Source organism: Maylandia zebra, linkage group LG13 (assembly GCF_041146795.1).
Source record: "Maylandia zebra isolate NMK-2024a linkage group LG13, Mzebra_GT3a, whole genome shotgun sequence".
NCBI classification, from domain to species: Eukaryota; Metazoa; Chordata; class Actinopteri; order Cichliformes; family Cichlidae; genus Maylandia; species Maylandia zebra.
This window is the reverse complement of record NC_135179.1, coordinates 24410810-24427059: the sequence shown is the minus strand read 5'-3', so window position 1 is coordinate 24427059 and position 16250 is coordinate 24410810. Positions and strand designations below refer to the sequence as shown.

Here is a 16250-nt window from a genome sequence, read left to right as displayed (position 1 = left end):
AACAAGTTTTCACTTATCCTCAAAGCCCAAATTAAGGGGTATAACATTTACAATTAAAACTCTCTTTTATGTTTTCTGCAGCAACTTTAAGGTTTTTGTGCCATATTCAGTTGTTTGGTATGCAATGGATGTAGTTGTAGATCTAGTTGTATTGGTCTGTTTTATTATAACCTCAGCTCGCAGAACACAGGATAGTTGGTGCGTGGCTTACTAAGATGTTATATCTGTACTGGTCTCAAGGATGAAATTGAACGACCACATTTCCCCATGAAGTCTGCAGCATTACTCCATGACAGGCTCCAAATTAAAAAGTCTTCATTGGTACTGAATTTGGAGTTGCATATGGTCAGACCTCACATCTTTGCACATGGTCACTCTCGCTAGGTTAGACTATACAGCTCCATCTACTGGGCTATATACATATTTGTTCCAAATATAGCTGCAAAGTTAGCTGGCTGCAAAGCGGTGATTAACTTGTGTTGTTTAGGTTGGCAGACAGATGGAAATTAGGCGAAATAGGATCCACAGATCATTTGATTTGGGGCACATTCATGTATGAGTTACACAAATTGGAGCTTCAGAGCCTTCAGTACTGCGGGAAAAGGTTTGAGCGACATGTGTCAGATTTTTCTGTCTTTCGTGGTCTCACAAACCGAGCGATTGAATCGATGAGGACTGAATTTTAATATTTGTGTGATCATCCTTCACGTGGATGGGCAAAACCAATTCTACTTAAGTGGTTTTTACATCACCTTCTTATGCAGTCTGCTCATGCAGGAAAAGTTATCGAAAGATAACCTGAAAGACGAGCAGCTTTTCTTCAAAGTTGGACATCATCTGATGCATTGCCCGCCACTGCATCATCTCCTGCTCTCGTTTCGGTTTCTGCGAAACAGGAATCATATTTTTCAGAAGTGAGCATTAAATATGCAGACTAATGAATAGCCATTCTGATGGAGTTTCAGACCACTAATGAAAGGAGGAAATGTTGTGAAGAAGCAGATTTAATCAACGCTACATTTATTTAGAGGAAGACTGGAGAAAATGGGTTTAAATTGGTGAAAAGAAATCAACAAGTTAATAATCTGTTAAATTTGTTTTGTGTTTCACGCTCCCATCCTCAAAGCTCTAACTGAACATCTGTGTCACCGCACACTGCAGAGAAAACTCCATGCTGAGATTAAAGTGGTTGTTTTTTGGTTTTTTGTGGGATTTCAGTCCGTTTGTAATGTTAGCACTTCTCTCAAGTTGTTTTTCCACACCAAATGTTGATTTCACTCAGAGGTGATGCTTTATTCTTTCACCATAATTTACCTTGTGCTGTGATAGCGTCATTTATTATTCATCACAGCCTCAGTAGTGTGTGTATATCACCAGTAAACAAATTTAAAAGGGTAAGGTGTCAGCTGTGTTTTCCCAGTAAATATATGATTTGCCTTAAGATAACAAGTCGTGAATTTGTCTTTCATGTTGTTCAATAGAATAAACATGAAGCAGAAAAGACATTGGAGAACAAAGAAAACGCAGTAAATAAAGACTAGCAGGTGTGTCCGTGTGCATTATTGTAGATGATGACTTATTTATGTAAAGGTGTTGTGCTGGAGAGAGAATTATTTCTGCAACCTGAAGAGAACAAATGGAGTTGGCGTGTGAAGGCTCCTGCGTGATGAGGTTTTTTTTCTGTCACTGGCTGGTTACAGCACTTGTCTGATTGAACTGAGCGGTGCTTTTTATTTTAATAAGGGAGCGCTGCGGTAGGAGGTATTTGTGTGCACTCTACACATCTACCCGAGTTGTCAGCATGTTGTTTATTTTGCTGGCTAATAAGAAGTACAACTCCAGTTCCAAAAAAAGTTGGGATGCTCTGGAAAATGCAAATAACAGAACGCAATGATGTGCAGATTTCATAAGCCCATATTAAATTTGCAGCAGAAGATAGAAAACGTATGTTTAAACTGAGAAAACATACCATTTCAAGAAAAAGGTTATTTTTAATTTGATGGCAGCGACACGGCTTGAAAAAGTTGGAACAGGGTCATGTTCACAATCACGTAGCATCTCCTCTTCTTTTAATAACAGTCCATAAACATCTGTGAAATGAGCTGCTGGAGAGAAATGTTGTCCCATTCTTATCTGATACAGGATTCTAGCTGCTCAACAGTCCTGGATCTTCGTCACTCTTTCCATTTCATGATACACTAAATGTTTTCAATTGGTGAAATGTCCTCAGCACCTGGATTCTTCTACTATGGAGCCATGCTGTTGTAGTAGATGTAGTATGCAGTTTAGACCTTCCCTAAAAAGGCATTGTCTGGATAGGAGCATATGTTGCTCTAAAACCCGGATATGCATTTCAGCAGTGATGGGGCTTTTCCAGATGTGCAGTACCATAGGCACTGAGGCACCCCCATACCATCAGACAGGCTTTTAAACTGAATGCTGATAACAAGTCAGATATTCCCTCTCCTCTTTAGTCCAGAGGGTGTGATGTCCATAGTTTTCAGAAAGACTTGGTACATTTTCTAAGTACAAATATTTTATGTTTTATATGTTCTGTTGTCATTAATAATAATTCATGGCATTCTGTTTTTATTTACATTTTACATAGCTTCTCATCTTTTTTGGTGTTGGGTTTATATATATACCCATTCTTTATGAGGGGGGTAATAAATGACAGTGCATTTTAATGTGAAAAACAACTTATTAAAATGTCCTTTTTGTTTAACTTAGTTTCTCATCTTTTGTATTATAGGGTGATCAGAGACCTTTTTATTAGCTGTAATGGACTCAACCAGGTGACAGAGCTTGTCTACTTGGACCAGACACGCTCTTTAGCTTTGAAGGTGTTTGAGACTCTGATAATAGGCAGTGGAAAGCAGCAGGCTGAGGGGGTGCTTCAGGAGCTGGAGAGTGCTGATGCTGAAGAAAGGGAGGCTGTCTTAGGCCTGGCTGAGGAACTGGGGTCCAGAGGCATCGGAGAGGGCGCACAGAGTCTCAGCAAGTTCTATGAAGGCCTGAAGGAGGCTTATCCACGACATAAGAGCCGTAGCGGCCAGGCTCGTGGACCGGGGCGCAGCCGAACAGAGATCCACCTTCATGTTATCAATCTTTTTCTATGTGTGGCCTTCCTCTGCGTCAGCAAGGAGGCAGATTCTGACCGGGACTCAGCCAATGACTCCGAAGACACTTCGGGTTATGACAGTACAGCGAGTGAACCTCTGGGTGGACGGCTGCCATATCTGTCCCCAGACAGTGTAGCCCTGCCCTCTAAAGAGCAGCTACGACGCGCCGCTGATGTTTGGTCAGTGTGTCGGTGGATCTACCTGGCCAGCCCTTTGTTCCAGAGACAGTTCTTCAGGCTGGGTGGACTGGATGTCTGTTTGCGCCTTATGGCAATGGTCATTCAAAAGCTCTCCTGTAAAACGAAGGATGGAAAAGCAAAGAAGAAGAGAGACGGCAAAGGTAAAGGCAGCCCCGATTCCACAGCCACTTCACTGGGACTGGAGGAGACTTCTCATGATGCATCTGAAACCAGCAGCACCAGTCCAGCTGAAGGAAAGACCAAAGATCCATCAAAGAAACTTGAGGAAGAATGGCAACTTCAAAGTATTCGTCTCCTTGAGGCTTTGCTGGCTATTTGCCTACACAGTGCTAACTCAGCCCTGCAGAGGATAGAGCCTGAGCTTTCTTATCAGGTATGTTGAGCAATGTGTTTAATTAACTAACCCCTAAACAGGCCAAATACGCAAAAAAATACTTTGGCTTAACTTAAAGTGTCATGTCCTCTCGATTATAGCTCCATTCAGTGGAGGATACCTTGTTAGAAGTGAGAGACCAGCTCTCTCGGTCTGGAGTGGTGAACTCTGACCTTGCCATACCCCTGTTTGACTCTCTCCTGAGAGTGGCCTTGGCTGAGGTGTCATCCTGTCCCGATCCCCCTGAGGAGAAGCCAGAGAGGGTGAGTCCTGCCTTGGGAGAACCTGTGAGACAATAAATATTCTCCACTTTCATGAAACACTCATGTATAAAGAGACATGAGGTGCCGTCATTGTTGATCACATCTAATCACTCTATAAAGCTTTTGGCAAAATGTCTCTCCATTATTTGTTCGGCTGAATTCCATTTACTCATTAAAATTAATCTTTTTTAAATCTCTTTTTAAAACCATTTGTTTTCGCTTGCACAATATGTGCCTGTTTTCACACTACTAAAAAGTCATTCATGAAATAAATATTTCAAATGACTATATTATGGCACTAAATGAAAGCTGCTATAGGTTGATTTATTGACCTTTTGTTGAGCAGTTAGTATCTTGGAGGCCTTTATTGCCCATATCTGTCCTGTTGACTCTAAAAACAACAGGCATACTTTCCTGCCTGTTTTTTACTTCTCTGTCTTTTATGTTACTGTTTTTCTCACTCTTTTAACAAATTCCAGAGATAATTCCTACTGATTTCAGCAACTTGGCAGAAGGGCAAAACAAAAGGGCAAATGCCTTCAAAGGTTTCAGGCAGGGCTGAGAACTAGAGAGAGAGTTGAGAGCCTGTGTGATCAGAAACAACTGCATTTTCTTGTGTGTGACCCCATGTTATTAACTCATCATCTCCCACCAGCAGCCACTATTAACCAGTCAGACGGACAATAACATGCAGTGCAAACACGAGTGAAAATTGTATGTTTCTTTTTGCTGCCTCTTTTGTCTGCAGAGTGAAGTATCTGTGCATCTACAGCGTGTGTTTGAGCACCGTGGTAAAATATAATGAGCAGTGGTGTTTATTTAAGAGGCAAGCGTACAATGAGAGGAAAACCATTTTCCACCCAAGTGTTATCAAGCATCAGTACTGCCGTGTAAGGCCACTCGCACTATGTTGCTAAGCAGCTGTTATCAGCCTGATGTACAACAACAGAAACGGTGAACGTAAATAATTGTAGCCTTTGTGTGGAGCCAGCAGCGGATGCAGCCTCATTTTAAAACCCAGCATGCTGCTGATGTTTCTTTGTTTTAGTGGATTTTACACTCTGCTGTCAGCTCTTCAGACAGACTTAGTTTAATTAACATATTGAAAACATTTTTTAATTCAATCAGTTATCTTCACACATGTTGACAGTTTCTCATTTGCTCAGTACAGATGGGCCTCTACAAACTCTCACCTCCTTAGCAGTGCCACTATCAGTGCAGGCTTTGTAAAGCGTTATTTAAGATTCGCAAGAGACATGAATCTGTTTTTTCATTTATTCCATAAATAAGGCAAACACAAACGAAAAGAAGCCGTCCGCACTTACATGACTGAAAGTAACTGTCTCATGTCTCTCAGCCGTGTTTTCTTCAAGTCTTAAAATGCCTGTCTGACTAAGCCTGTTCCAACACAGGAGGATTTGGCTTTTTATATAATAGATTTACCTATTTCCTAAGAGCTTAGTTCTTTCTCAGTGAGCACTGGCAGACTGTGATGTTCGCTTAACCATTACAAGTATGTGCTTGAAGCACCGAGATTAGTCTTCCACCGCAAAGTTTGTCCACTGATTTAGACCAGTCTTTTAAAATGTTCACCCACAATTAAATATAAAAGCAGCCTCATATTAGTTTCGAAGGAATAGAGGTGTGTGATGCAAAAAGCCTCTTTGAACCAGGAAATGGTTTAGTTTGTCAGTTTACGTGTGTGTGTGTTTGCCTACATGCACATATGATGACTGTTCATGTCGAGGAACTGGGGCTGTGTGAGCGCCTTGCAGGTCAGCTGATATTTGTCTTATGACTAAAAATCTTGTACTTTCTTTTTCCCCCGTTTTGAGGGCAGTCGATTCGCCGCATCAGGCATGACACTCCATGTCATGCCTTTTACATTTTACCCTAAAAATACTCGATCGAGGAATTTATTTTTTTTAATTTTTTTTTTTTTAAAGCAGCATTGGGTAAGCTCTTATGAAAGCAATCTTATCTTAAGTGCTTGAAAGTTAACCAGCCGTTGAACTTGGAGTGTATGGGATTGAAATTCATGATTTTTTTTTTTTCTTCTTCTTATTCCTACCTCCTCTTCTGCCTCACTTGCTCTTTCACTCTCTTCTTGCCAGAAGCTCCAGGTGTTGGCGGAGGGGGCGGCCCCAGCGGGCGATCTGTCTGAGGAGGTGGACGAGGTGCAGAGCTGCGGCGGCAAGCCCCCAGGGGAGGAGGAGGGCTACGACGCTGACAGCGAAAGCAACCCAGAGGACATGGCCAAGCAGGAAGAGGGTAGGTCCAGATATTGTTACTGAGGCTGGTTGCAGTTCACACTTATGAGTCTTATTACTTTTTACTGCCTATTCATTTTTCAGTTTATTTTCTGAACGCTATAAATCATTTTTACTTCAGATGTTTGTCTTCTCTGCATCTTGTTTTTATTGGCTATAACAACAACAGACTAACCTCGCTGGATTGAGAGGTCATGGGACCGTTATAACCTCTAAACCTGCTTTTGTTTTGAGTCTTGGGAAACCTTGTTTCTCACACTGTTAACTGTTTAATCGGTCTTTTTGCTGAATGATTAGTCCTTTCTGGAGTTCTGTGCATTCACTGGATGCTCTTTTTTTCAGTGCAAATGCACATACAGACAGTTACTTCTATAATAAAGAAAAAAAACAACATCCTCCTTTGGTGTGCTGTGAAGGATGTGAAGCAATAAACGGTGGCTAGTTTTTAATTCATGCATATGACAAGGCAGAAAATGCGTTTAACCTCTTGTGTCAGCTCTGTTTCACCGCTTGCAGGTTAAAGACACGGCCCGATTACACTATTTTTGCTTCATCTCCTCAGAATAAAGTCATTGTTTTACGTTTTACAACTGCAGGCAACTAAATTCTTTTGGTCTCATGAGCTAGATCCTGTGACTTAAAGTCTTCATCAGATGGAAATTTTAGCTTCCTGGAAAACTCTTATGTCATGAGAAACAGAATCTTTAACCTTGAGTCATATTGAGCAAACCAACTTCAACTTCACAATGCAGTGCTATTTATTTGGTAATTAGCCTTATCTCGTGTTTCTGTAAAATCAAACCACTTATTTCCACTGAAAATCCTTTTTCAATGGTACATAGCTCAACTTAGGTAACTGAGCACAAGCACCAATGACTGTTCCTTTTTTCACACTCAATTAAAACTTGATCCTTTTTCCTGTATTTTTTTTAATCTAGCTTTACAGCAATTCAAAATTATTTCTAATATTTAATAATAAAAATGTTTATTCCAGAATTTCTCTCCTCAGGCTGTTCTCGTTTTGTCCAAATTGGCTCCTGTAGCTGCTGCCTCCTCACATTTCCTGGTCTCTTAGCGGCGTTTACACTGCTCCAGATCCTTGTGTTTATTAGTTTGAGGTTAATTGAAAGGATAAAGACCATAAACATAGCGAAAAGTGACGTGAAATGCATACTGTAGACTTCCTGCAATTAAATTTAACCACAGACCAAACACAAGCATCAGTATAATGCACTATCAAGGCAGACGGGTATGACAGTTGGTACGTGGCTTTTAGTTTATATTTACTGCTAGCAATATGTGACTGGATGCGTGTGTGGTAGATTGTAACAAAGCGTGTAGCGGTGCACAGGAAGACAACCAAGCTTCTTTAATTAAAAGGAGTTTCTAGGAGCCGTGTGAGAGCCTGCTGGACTGCTTTCCTTGAAAACACGAGGCAGCTCTGCAGCTGAGCACAGAACTGAGGCAAATTCATTTTTATGCTCTACCTCCAAGAACCCAAGAGAGGGAATGCCTTTGAATCATGGTGCTGTTCAAGGAGCAGAGGGTGGCATATTGTGCCTGTGCTTTAGCAAGGCAGGCAGTGCGTGCCAATCTCTTGTTTGTGTCTCTGATCTTCTTCTGTTGGGTTTCTTAGGTTTGAAGGTGGAGCCAGCCGCATTGCATGAGTTTGTAGCAGTGGCAGACAGGCCCGGGCGAGGCGCGCTCCTGTTCCCAGAGATCTGTACGATGGAGTTGCAGCTACTTGCCTCTGGCTCCCCAGACCTGGAGGTTCTGAGTCATGTGTTTCACAGCCTGCTCAGTGCAGTACACGCCAATCACCACAATGCTGCTCTCCTCTATGACCAGGTCCCGCCAACCACAGTTTCCTCTTTGTGCTACACTTAACCACCTCCCGTATTTGTCTTACTTTACTACTCAGCTGTGGTCTGAAGAAAATGACTGACTGCTTTGTTCCTGTTTTCACAGGGAGGAGTCAAAACTATCCTGTCTGGCTTTCACAACATTCTCAGTCAAACAAACCACTCGTTCACAGGTTTGTTCTTCATCCTGCTTTATTTTTTTTCTGTCTTATCTGATCTAAACACATATTTTTCATGTGTGACGTCTCAGGAGGAGGGGAGCCCTCTCAGTTTGCTGTTTTCCTGAGATTTTTTCTGCTTCTGACATTTCAGCTGGGTCCCCTGGGCTCAGTGTCATGTTTTATCATAGGTACCTTTAGTAGTTCTTAGTCAGTCTTACCCGGTGGGCTTCTTTGGAACTTAAGTTGATCTTATTTAACATTATAATATCATGATGTCCAAAATCTAAAGGAAAAACAAGATAAGTGTTTGCTCTCTGTGGTGTTGGGGAGGATTTTTGTCCTTGGGATATTTTGTCAGCCAATTTCTAATGGCTAAAAGTTCAAATACAACATAGATTACATTCACAATTATTGAGAAAGCTTAAGAAAAATCATCTATTTTCTGTGGTAAGAAATTATTCTGATGCCTGCCAAAATGCGATGATAACTCTTTATGTAATCTGCTCTTCATTGGTCTACATTCAGATTGCCAGACTGTGCTTGTGGAGCTGCTGGTTGCCATGGTGAGCCAGAGGATCACAGCTGAGGAACTTGCTCTATTGAGTCGCCTCTTCCTGGAGAAGACCCCACCTACTGTAAATAGCCATCTCCTATCAGTCACTCAACAGTGTGCTGTTTGCTTGCACTCGTGATGCCTGACACTGATGTCTTCTTGTTCTCAGTGCCTGCATGCTTTTGCTTGTTTTAAAGCAGGAACAAGAATCTATTTTTAACACACCGTGCTGTCAGCCTCTCTTCTCACTTCTTGCCGCTTTAAAATGTATCAACACATAATGCTCCCTTAGGTAGCTTCATTCTGTATACAATTAACACCAAAGTGTGCAGAACAGATGTAATACTAGTACTTATTAACACACGTCTGCATTTAATTGGAATTCAGACGTCTATGAGAGCAGACAGGAGGGATTTATTTTTAACAACTTGCAAGGCAAGTTAATTTTGTCATCTGTGCGGATAACACACAACTCTTTGTGCTTAGCTGTATTCATCTGCATTCTTCATGGTTTGTTTGCTGGTTCTTTATCAATATTCTGCAGGTTTATTATGGATCACAGATAAATCAGTTACATTTCTTAGTGTATTAGCTTTTATGGGGGGGCTTGGTTTTGTTTTGTTTTTTTTAAAGGGGACATATCTCTTTATTGGGTGTGTCAGGACACCTGCTGTGAAAATCGGCACGATCAAATATGTGGGGCTACCCATTGTGGCAACCCCTTGTGAATAAGAGAGCAGCTGAAAACAGCTTTAAGTTTAGGGTTACAAAAAAGCCCAGATTTAAGTGTTTTTGCATCAAATTTAAAACAGTTCCCCTAACTTCACATTTACTTTGTTACCTCCCAGGAGATTTTACTGAAGGGCATCTTACAAATTGTCGAAGCCAACATGAACATCGAACCTCTACACTTTCTGAGTTTTCCGATAATCCTTGGGGCTTCGACTCCGGGAGTGTTTTCCCCCAGCTCCAGACAGAACTGTGCCGCCGGAGGGAAAAGTGTTGGTTTGCCCTGGAAGAGCAAGCTGTCTCCAGGCCGTAGGGAGGGAGAAGCTGAGTACCAACCGAGCCACCTGCGCACCTCTCCCTGGCACATCGCCCCTCTCCACCTGCCCTTAGTTGGACAGAACTGCTGGCCCCATATGGCCAGCGGCTTCAGTACCTCTATATGGCTGAGGGTGGCCGAGCAGGGAGCGAAGGACGGGGACAAAAACAGGGGTGAGGCAGAACTCCTTTACTAAGAATCCTTTGTGCATGATGCCCATGAACACGAATCGTTTTTGACATTCTCTGATTATTGTTTTCCAGAAGAAAGTAACCCTCCTGCAGCTGAGTTGCACCATGCGTCATCTCAGGCAGGGACAAGATTGCTAGAGGAAGGACTCATTCATATTCTATCCATGGGCTCCAAGGCACTGATGCTTCAAGTGTGGGCAGACTTCTCTACAGGCTCTCTCACTTTTAGGTGAGCTCCAAGGAGTGCAGTCTCAAAGTAGTGTCAAAAGAATGAAGTGCTGTTTTTTAAGTATTCAGATTTTCTTGGACTTTAAGTATTCTAATATATTTCTTTTCCTCAGGATTTGTATAGACCCCAACGATGAGATAAAAGCAGGCCTGTTGGCACAAGCAGACTCAGCTGAGGGCCTGTTCAGTGGGGGCCAGTGGCAACACCTTGCCCTCACTTACAGCCAGCAGCCGGAGGGAAAGAAGAACGTCCACGGCCGCGTGGTCGTCTGGGTGTCTGGCATCTGGTGAGGAAAACTGACCGAAATGTAAGCTGTCGTTTGGCTCGCATGGTTTGATAAATAATTAAAATTCAGTCCAAACTGCCATTTTCTGTAGGAAGTGTGAAGTTTCTTTGGATTACACCCTACCCAGAAAGTCCAGTTTATCATCTGACAGCAACAAAACCTTCTGCATGTTGGGCCACTGTGTGCCATCCTCAGAGGAGATGGGAACACGCTGGAACATGGGCACTGTGCTACTCTTCAACGGTAGGGCTCCTGTTAAACTGAACTGAAGATAGTGTCTGTAATATCATACTTAGACATGCGCACTGCAGTCCGTTTTAATTGTTTAACTGCCCTCAGTGCTGCTCTGTGGTGGCACATTGATTATCACCTTCACTTTTACAAAGCAGTAGAAACTGTAGAAATGCTTTGTGATGCATTTGTATTTTAAAAGCGTATGCAGCTGTAGAAGGCTGCGCGTGGTGTGATGTGTGGCGTGCTGTGGATTCTCAGCATTCTCTCGGGAGGCTTACTGAATACTTCTCTGGTTACCTCTAATTGGCTGTGAAAGCCTTGCATCTAGGCGCTCTCGACCTATGAGCCCAACTGATGTGTTTAGACAAGCTTGGCCTCTCCGCTGTGGTTGGAATTCATTGTGTGTAGCAGGTTCTTCTTTGAAAAGCAGGACTGAAAGTATCAAGAAAAAAAAGTTGACCAGGACACCTCGGGAGTCTTGCATTGCATCAGCTCATGTGTTATTAATTTGCAGCGTATTAGTGGAATCATATAAATCATTAACTCTTTGAGTTCATTCAGGCTTTAGTTTGGATTTCTCACAAATCAATTTTACAGCTTCTGGATTGCACAAACACACAAAGATATTCCTTAAGAGAGAGGATATTCCCTTTTCCTAAGTCAAATAATAATAGATGTTTGCATGCCTCTTCTCAGGGTCTAGAATAGGATCTGAGGAGGCCTTCTACCTGTACACGAGTGGACCAGATCTCACCTCGATCATGCCCTGCAAGTATGGCAAACCCAGTGTAACATTCTCCAAGTTTGTCACCCAGGAAGGTCTGAAGTGTGAGCACGTGAGAGAGATTTTAATGAAGAGCAAGGATGTAGACACAACAACTTTGGTCGTAAGTCTCTCTTTTTTTCTCTTCTTTTTTTTTTAACACGAGGCATTAAAACATCAGCCGTGTCACAAAAAGTGTAATTATGAAATGAAGCCAGAAAAAAAAAATGTTGCCGTGTTTGTTCATCTCTCACTCAATTCCTGCAATGCCCGCCGCCGACCCCTCTACTTATGCAGGGTGATTCAAGTGCTCTGTTAGCGTGGCAAATCCCCCCTATGTCTCATTTATTGTTTCATTTCACGGTGTATGAGTTATGTGCTGTTCCAATTAGCTGTCATTAATGATACTGCATGGTAGGAAGTAATTTGTCCCAAATGGGGAAAAACAACTATTATAGTTAAGCTGCAGTTATTTTAGTCAGACTGAAAATAGTTTTTCTCCCATTAAGTGGGAATTGCTTTGTTGATAATAGCTCATTTTTAGCTAATAGCTAAAAAAAGAAAAGCCAAGATGATAAGAATAAATGTTTGGCCATTTTTTTGTAACTTACTGTTAAATCTAACAACCCTTGCCCTGGTGTACATTTGTACCCTATTTGAGGACATTTTGGCTCCTTATTTATTTATTTTTAAAATTACTTTATATCTAATATCCTAAATCAAGTATCAACAAATTTCCCACGTGTGGGACTAATAAAGGTTATCTTATCTTAAGATATTACTTTTTTCCCAAAAAAGATAATTGTGTGCGTTGGTTTCTGCACAGGAGAGCCTGGCGGTCGTGTACGCCCCCAGCAGTCCGAGAGTCTACACAATTTATGAGCCTGTAATCAGACTGAAAGGTCAAGCAAAGACTGTGGTTACCCAGCGGCCCTTCAGCTCCAAAGAGGTGCAAAGTGTTTCCCTGGAGTCCAGTGCTCTCAGAGCTCTGCTCCCCACCGAAACCCACGGCCTGCAGAGTGTCCTGCACAAGATCGGAGGAACTGGAACTTTTGTCTTCCTCTTTGCACAGGTGGGATGATTTAACCCTTTCTCACCCAAGTGTCATACAGGCTGCCTGGACTTATTTTGTAATTTTGGCTTTAAAATTGCTACATAATTCTCAGCTTTCAAGAACTATTTGAATTTTCTCTCTAGCCCAAAATAGTTGAGGAGTTACAGTAATGTGAGGCACATATGGTAAAATCTAGAACCTGATTTTTCTGTCTGTGTGCACACAGCAGTATCTCGTGAATGCTTTGTGCTACCGTTATACACCAAATATCTCCATAAAGCTCATCTTCTCTTCTTTCCGAAACCAGTTGGGGTTTCTTTCTGACACAAACTGTAACAGAGTTATGATTATTTAAAGAGACCCAAAATAAGTAAAGGGTTAAATGTGAAGGGCAAAGCCTATATATAATATGTATGCAATTTGATTGCAGTATGTAGGAGAAAGAAGGCTCTTGAATGACTTTGGAGAATTTTTGTATTTGATTAATTATATTCCAGGCCAACTGATCAGGTGCCCATTAGTTCAGTTTCATTCATAAAGAAAGCATTTGACATTATTTTGTGCTTCTGTGAGATCTCAGTGGCCACAGCAGGCCCTCATGTTCACTCTGTTTTGTTTTTCCCCCCTTCGCCTCCTCTGGCACCGTTGTGTCCAGACAGTGGAGCTCAGTGACTGTGAGAAGACCCAGGCTCTGGCCCTGCAAGTGCTGCTGTCGCTGTCCAAATTTAACCAACACCGCATCCACGAAATGGACTGTTACCATGGTTACTCCATGATCCATCAGGTCCTCATCAAGCCCAAATGCATCGTAGGATATCACATGTTGAAAGTGAGTCACACCTTGAACTCTTGTCTTCTGTCCCTGCAGCCTCAGCTGATCTGCACAGTAAAATATATCCTCTATTTATTTGATTTTTGGGGGGCCATGAATCTGATCTGGCCCGACACACTGGTTCCTCTCTGAGCCGGTGTTGGTGACCCTGCTGTTACTTGACCCTCTGGCTGTGTCTGTAATTGAGCTGTGTGATGGCTCTGGCTGAAATGCATTGTGTCTGACTTGATGAAACACTGAGCTCCTGCAGAGTAACACAGCAACTCTGATTGCATTTGTCACTTTAGGCTTTCTCATCCTGTATTGTATAGCATAGAACTGCACTGATTAGTGGCATTAAATTCCCATGATCATTCCTATATAAAAGGAACACGCTGTGCTACAGTTGTTGATAGTTTCCATTTGTACCTTTCACTTCATGCTGTAAAAGAAATCTAATTCTGGTACCTTTCTTAAACTGGGGTAGTTACATTGTTAACCTGCATCTTAATGTTTTAACTGAGTGCAAGGCTGCAAGCTTCTGTCTTCAAGTAACAAAATGTACCAGAGACATAAAGGACTGCAAGATTTATGACCACTGCAGTGAATCTGGTCACAAATGATATTCTTTGATCGATACAGACAGGGCTGCTCGTGGAGTAAATGGAATTAGTTTTGACTGAGTTGACTGAGTGATAAGCACTCCAAATATTTCATGGAGAATGTATTGATTTTCTTCCTGCTTGAGATTCAGAACTAGAGATTATCAATATGTTGAGGTGTGTTTCTGATGAGAGTGAACGGCGCCCTGTGAGTTATTATCACAGAAACTCTACAGAAGTCGTTGCGTTTCTGACGGCCACGATTTTTCTTCCTAGACTTTACTCGATGGGTGTTGCAGTGGACCCATCCTCATCCTCGGAGAAGACGGTCAGTTCCATTTGGACGCGGAGTCTGTGGCCGTGGTTCAGGATTTAAGGCTTCTCTCAGACATTCTGTTGGATTGGAAGATCTGGGCCAAGGCGGAGGTAAAGACTGCATTACAATTAAATGTAACTATGGCACACCGTCTAATTCAATTACATCGTTTTGGTCAGGTCCATCACGTCCAAAAGCAACATCCATGTATTTGCACACATACAGTTTTTATCATTTATCATTTACATCAAAAAGAAACTGTAACATTACATCAAGTTAAAGTCCATCGCCCTTCGTGCGAGGATATCTGTAATGTAAACATCCAGAAAGCCTCTCTCCTCCTTAATAACAACTCATCATCTCCACTCTCCTCGGTGGAAATAAGTAGAGCATAAATAAATAATGTATGATGTTTTTGAAGGACACTGTGTCTAACAAAGGCAGACAAAACATGAAAAACTAAGCAGGTGAAGATGAGCAATCACACATTCATTACTGTGAGGATACTTCAAACGAGCTGCATTTCTAATGCAGTTTGTTCAAGATCTAATCATTCATTTTCTCATCACACCTGAAGGTACAGTTGTAAAGAAAAGAAGGAAAGTTGTCTTTTTTTCTGAATGACTTTTGTGAATCTCAGCGTTTCTGGTTTTTTCACGGTCTGTTCATTTATTTATTTATTTATTGTTATTGATATCCTCTCCTGAACAGACAGAAAGCTTAAAACATTATCAGCTAAATGATGAGCTTCTTAGAAATTCATACATTAACTCTAGTGGCCATAGTCACTGATTTTAGTTCTCCCACAAAATCCCCGCGGCCTCTGAAGCGTTTTAAGGTTTTATCTTCTGGTGAATCAAATGTTTTCGGAGAAAGCATCAGTTAGTGGTTATTCCTGCAGTTTTTGTGCTGCAGACGACATTTTTTAAAATCAAAGAGTCCGTGAGGATTCTTTCCAGAACTGTTTTACTGTCTCAGCCGTCATATGGTGTCATTTACTGTTTGTGTCAGTGCGGAGTGTGGGAGACGCTGCTCGCTGCCTTAGAGATCCTCATCAGGGTTCACCACCCTCATCAGGTCTTTAACATCCGTCAGTTCCTCAAGGCTGAAGTAGTGCATCGCTTCCTGCTCACCTGTCAGGTATTACAGGTAGGTCGCTGCCACAGAGCTGCTTCACATTCCCTTCCCTCTTCCTTCCTTTTTATTTTAAATATCGTGTTTGTTTTAAGGAACATCGGGATGAGCATCTCACGGCGATCCCACAGGAGGTGTCTTTGTCATTCATCAAAATCATCCAGGAAGTACTCGGGTCTCCTCCTGACATGGATCTGCTAAAACTGATCTATAACTTCCTGATGGCAGTGCACCCACCTACCAACACCTACGTCTGCCACACTCCATCCACCTTCTACTTCTCACTGCATATAGGTGAGGAAGCAGTTACAGCTGAGCGCACCGGCTCCATATCAAAGATCCATTAAGCTAATGTGCCATGTTCCTTTGATGTTTCTCTGTCAGATGGGAAGCTGTACCAGGAGAAGGTGCAGTCCATTATGTACCTAAGACACTCCAACAGCGGAGGAAAGTCTGCCAGCAGCTCTGTGGTGTCGCTCTCCCCGACTGCTTTTGCCGATGCTCCTCATGACGGTACAGCTGCTCCAACTAAACACCAACCTTAATGCACTCCCAGTACCCTAACACAGCAGATAATTAAATACAGACCTCAGGTTGTTGCTTTGAATGATATTATAAATCGAAAGCTCAGCAGTGCTTTTATGAGAGTATGTGCCTCTAACAAAGGAAATTTGTTTAACATGTTTAGTGCTGTATCAGCCTGATTACGTTGGGTTTTTCCCCCTCACTCTGTGATGAATTGGTCTCAAAAGTTTTATTTTAAGAACTTAATGTAAACATC

The 16250-nt window shown here is 42.0% G+C and overlaps 1 protein-coding gene across 1 annotated transcript in view; it reads left to right on the top strand.

Moving 5' to 3' along the window:
* Positions 1–16250, top strand: part of lyst (lysosomal trafficking regulator) — a 61334-nt gene that overhangs the window by 28898 nt on the left and 16186 nt on the right. The window contains exons 6-22 of the mRNA XM_004559733.3: positions 2753–3695; positions 3797–3958; positions 6073–6229; positions 7865–8076; positions 8197–8263; positions 8777–8886; positions 9653–10022; positions 10113–10269; positions 10382–10555; positions 10647–10798; positions 11486–11676; positions 12379–12624; positions 13262–13435; positions 14296–14445; positions 15347–15484; positions 15565–15763; positions 15854–15982. Of these exons, the coding sequence (XP_004559790.1) occupies positions 2753–3695; positions 3797–3958; positions 6073–6229; positions 7865–8076; positions 8197–8263; positions 8777–8886; positions 9653–10022; positions 10113–10269; positions 10382–10555; positions 10647–10798; positions 11486–11676; positions 12379–12624; positions 13262–13435; positions 14296–14445; positions 15347–15484; positions 15565–15763; positions 15854–15982 (3731 nt within the window). The remainder of the gene's footprint in view (positions 1–2752; positions 3696–3796; positions 3959–6072; positions 6230–7864; positions 8077–8196; positions 8264–8776; positions 8887–9652; positions 10023–10112; positions 10270–10381; positions 10556–10646; positions 10799–11485; positions 11677–12378; positions 12625–13261; positions 13436–14295; positions 14446–15346; positions 15485–15564; positions 15764–15853; positions 15983–16250) is intronic.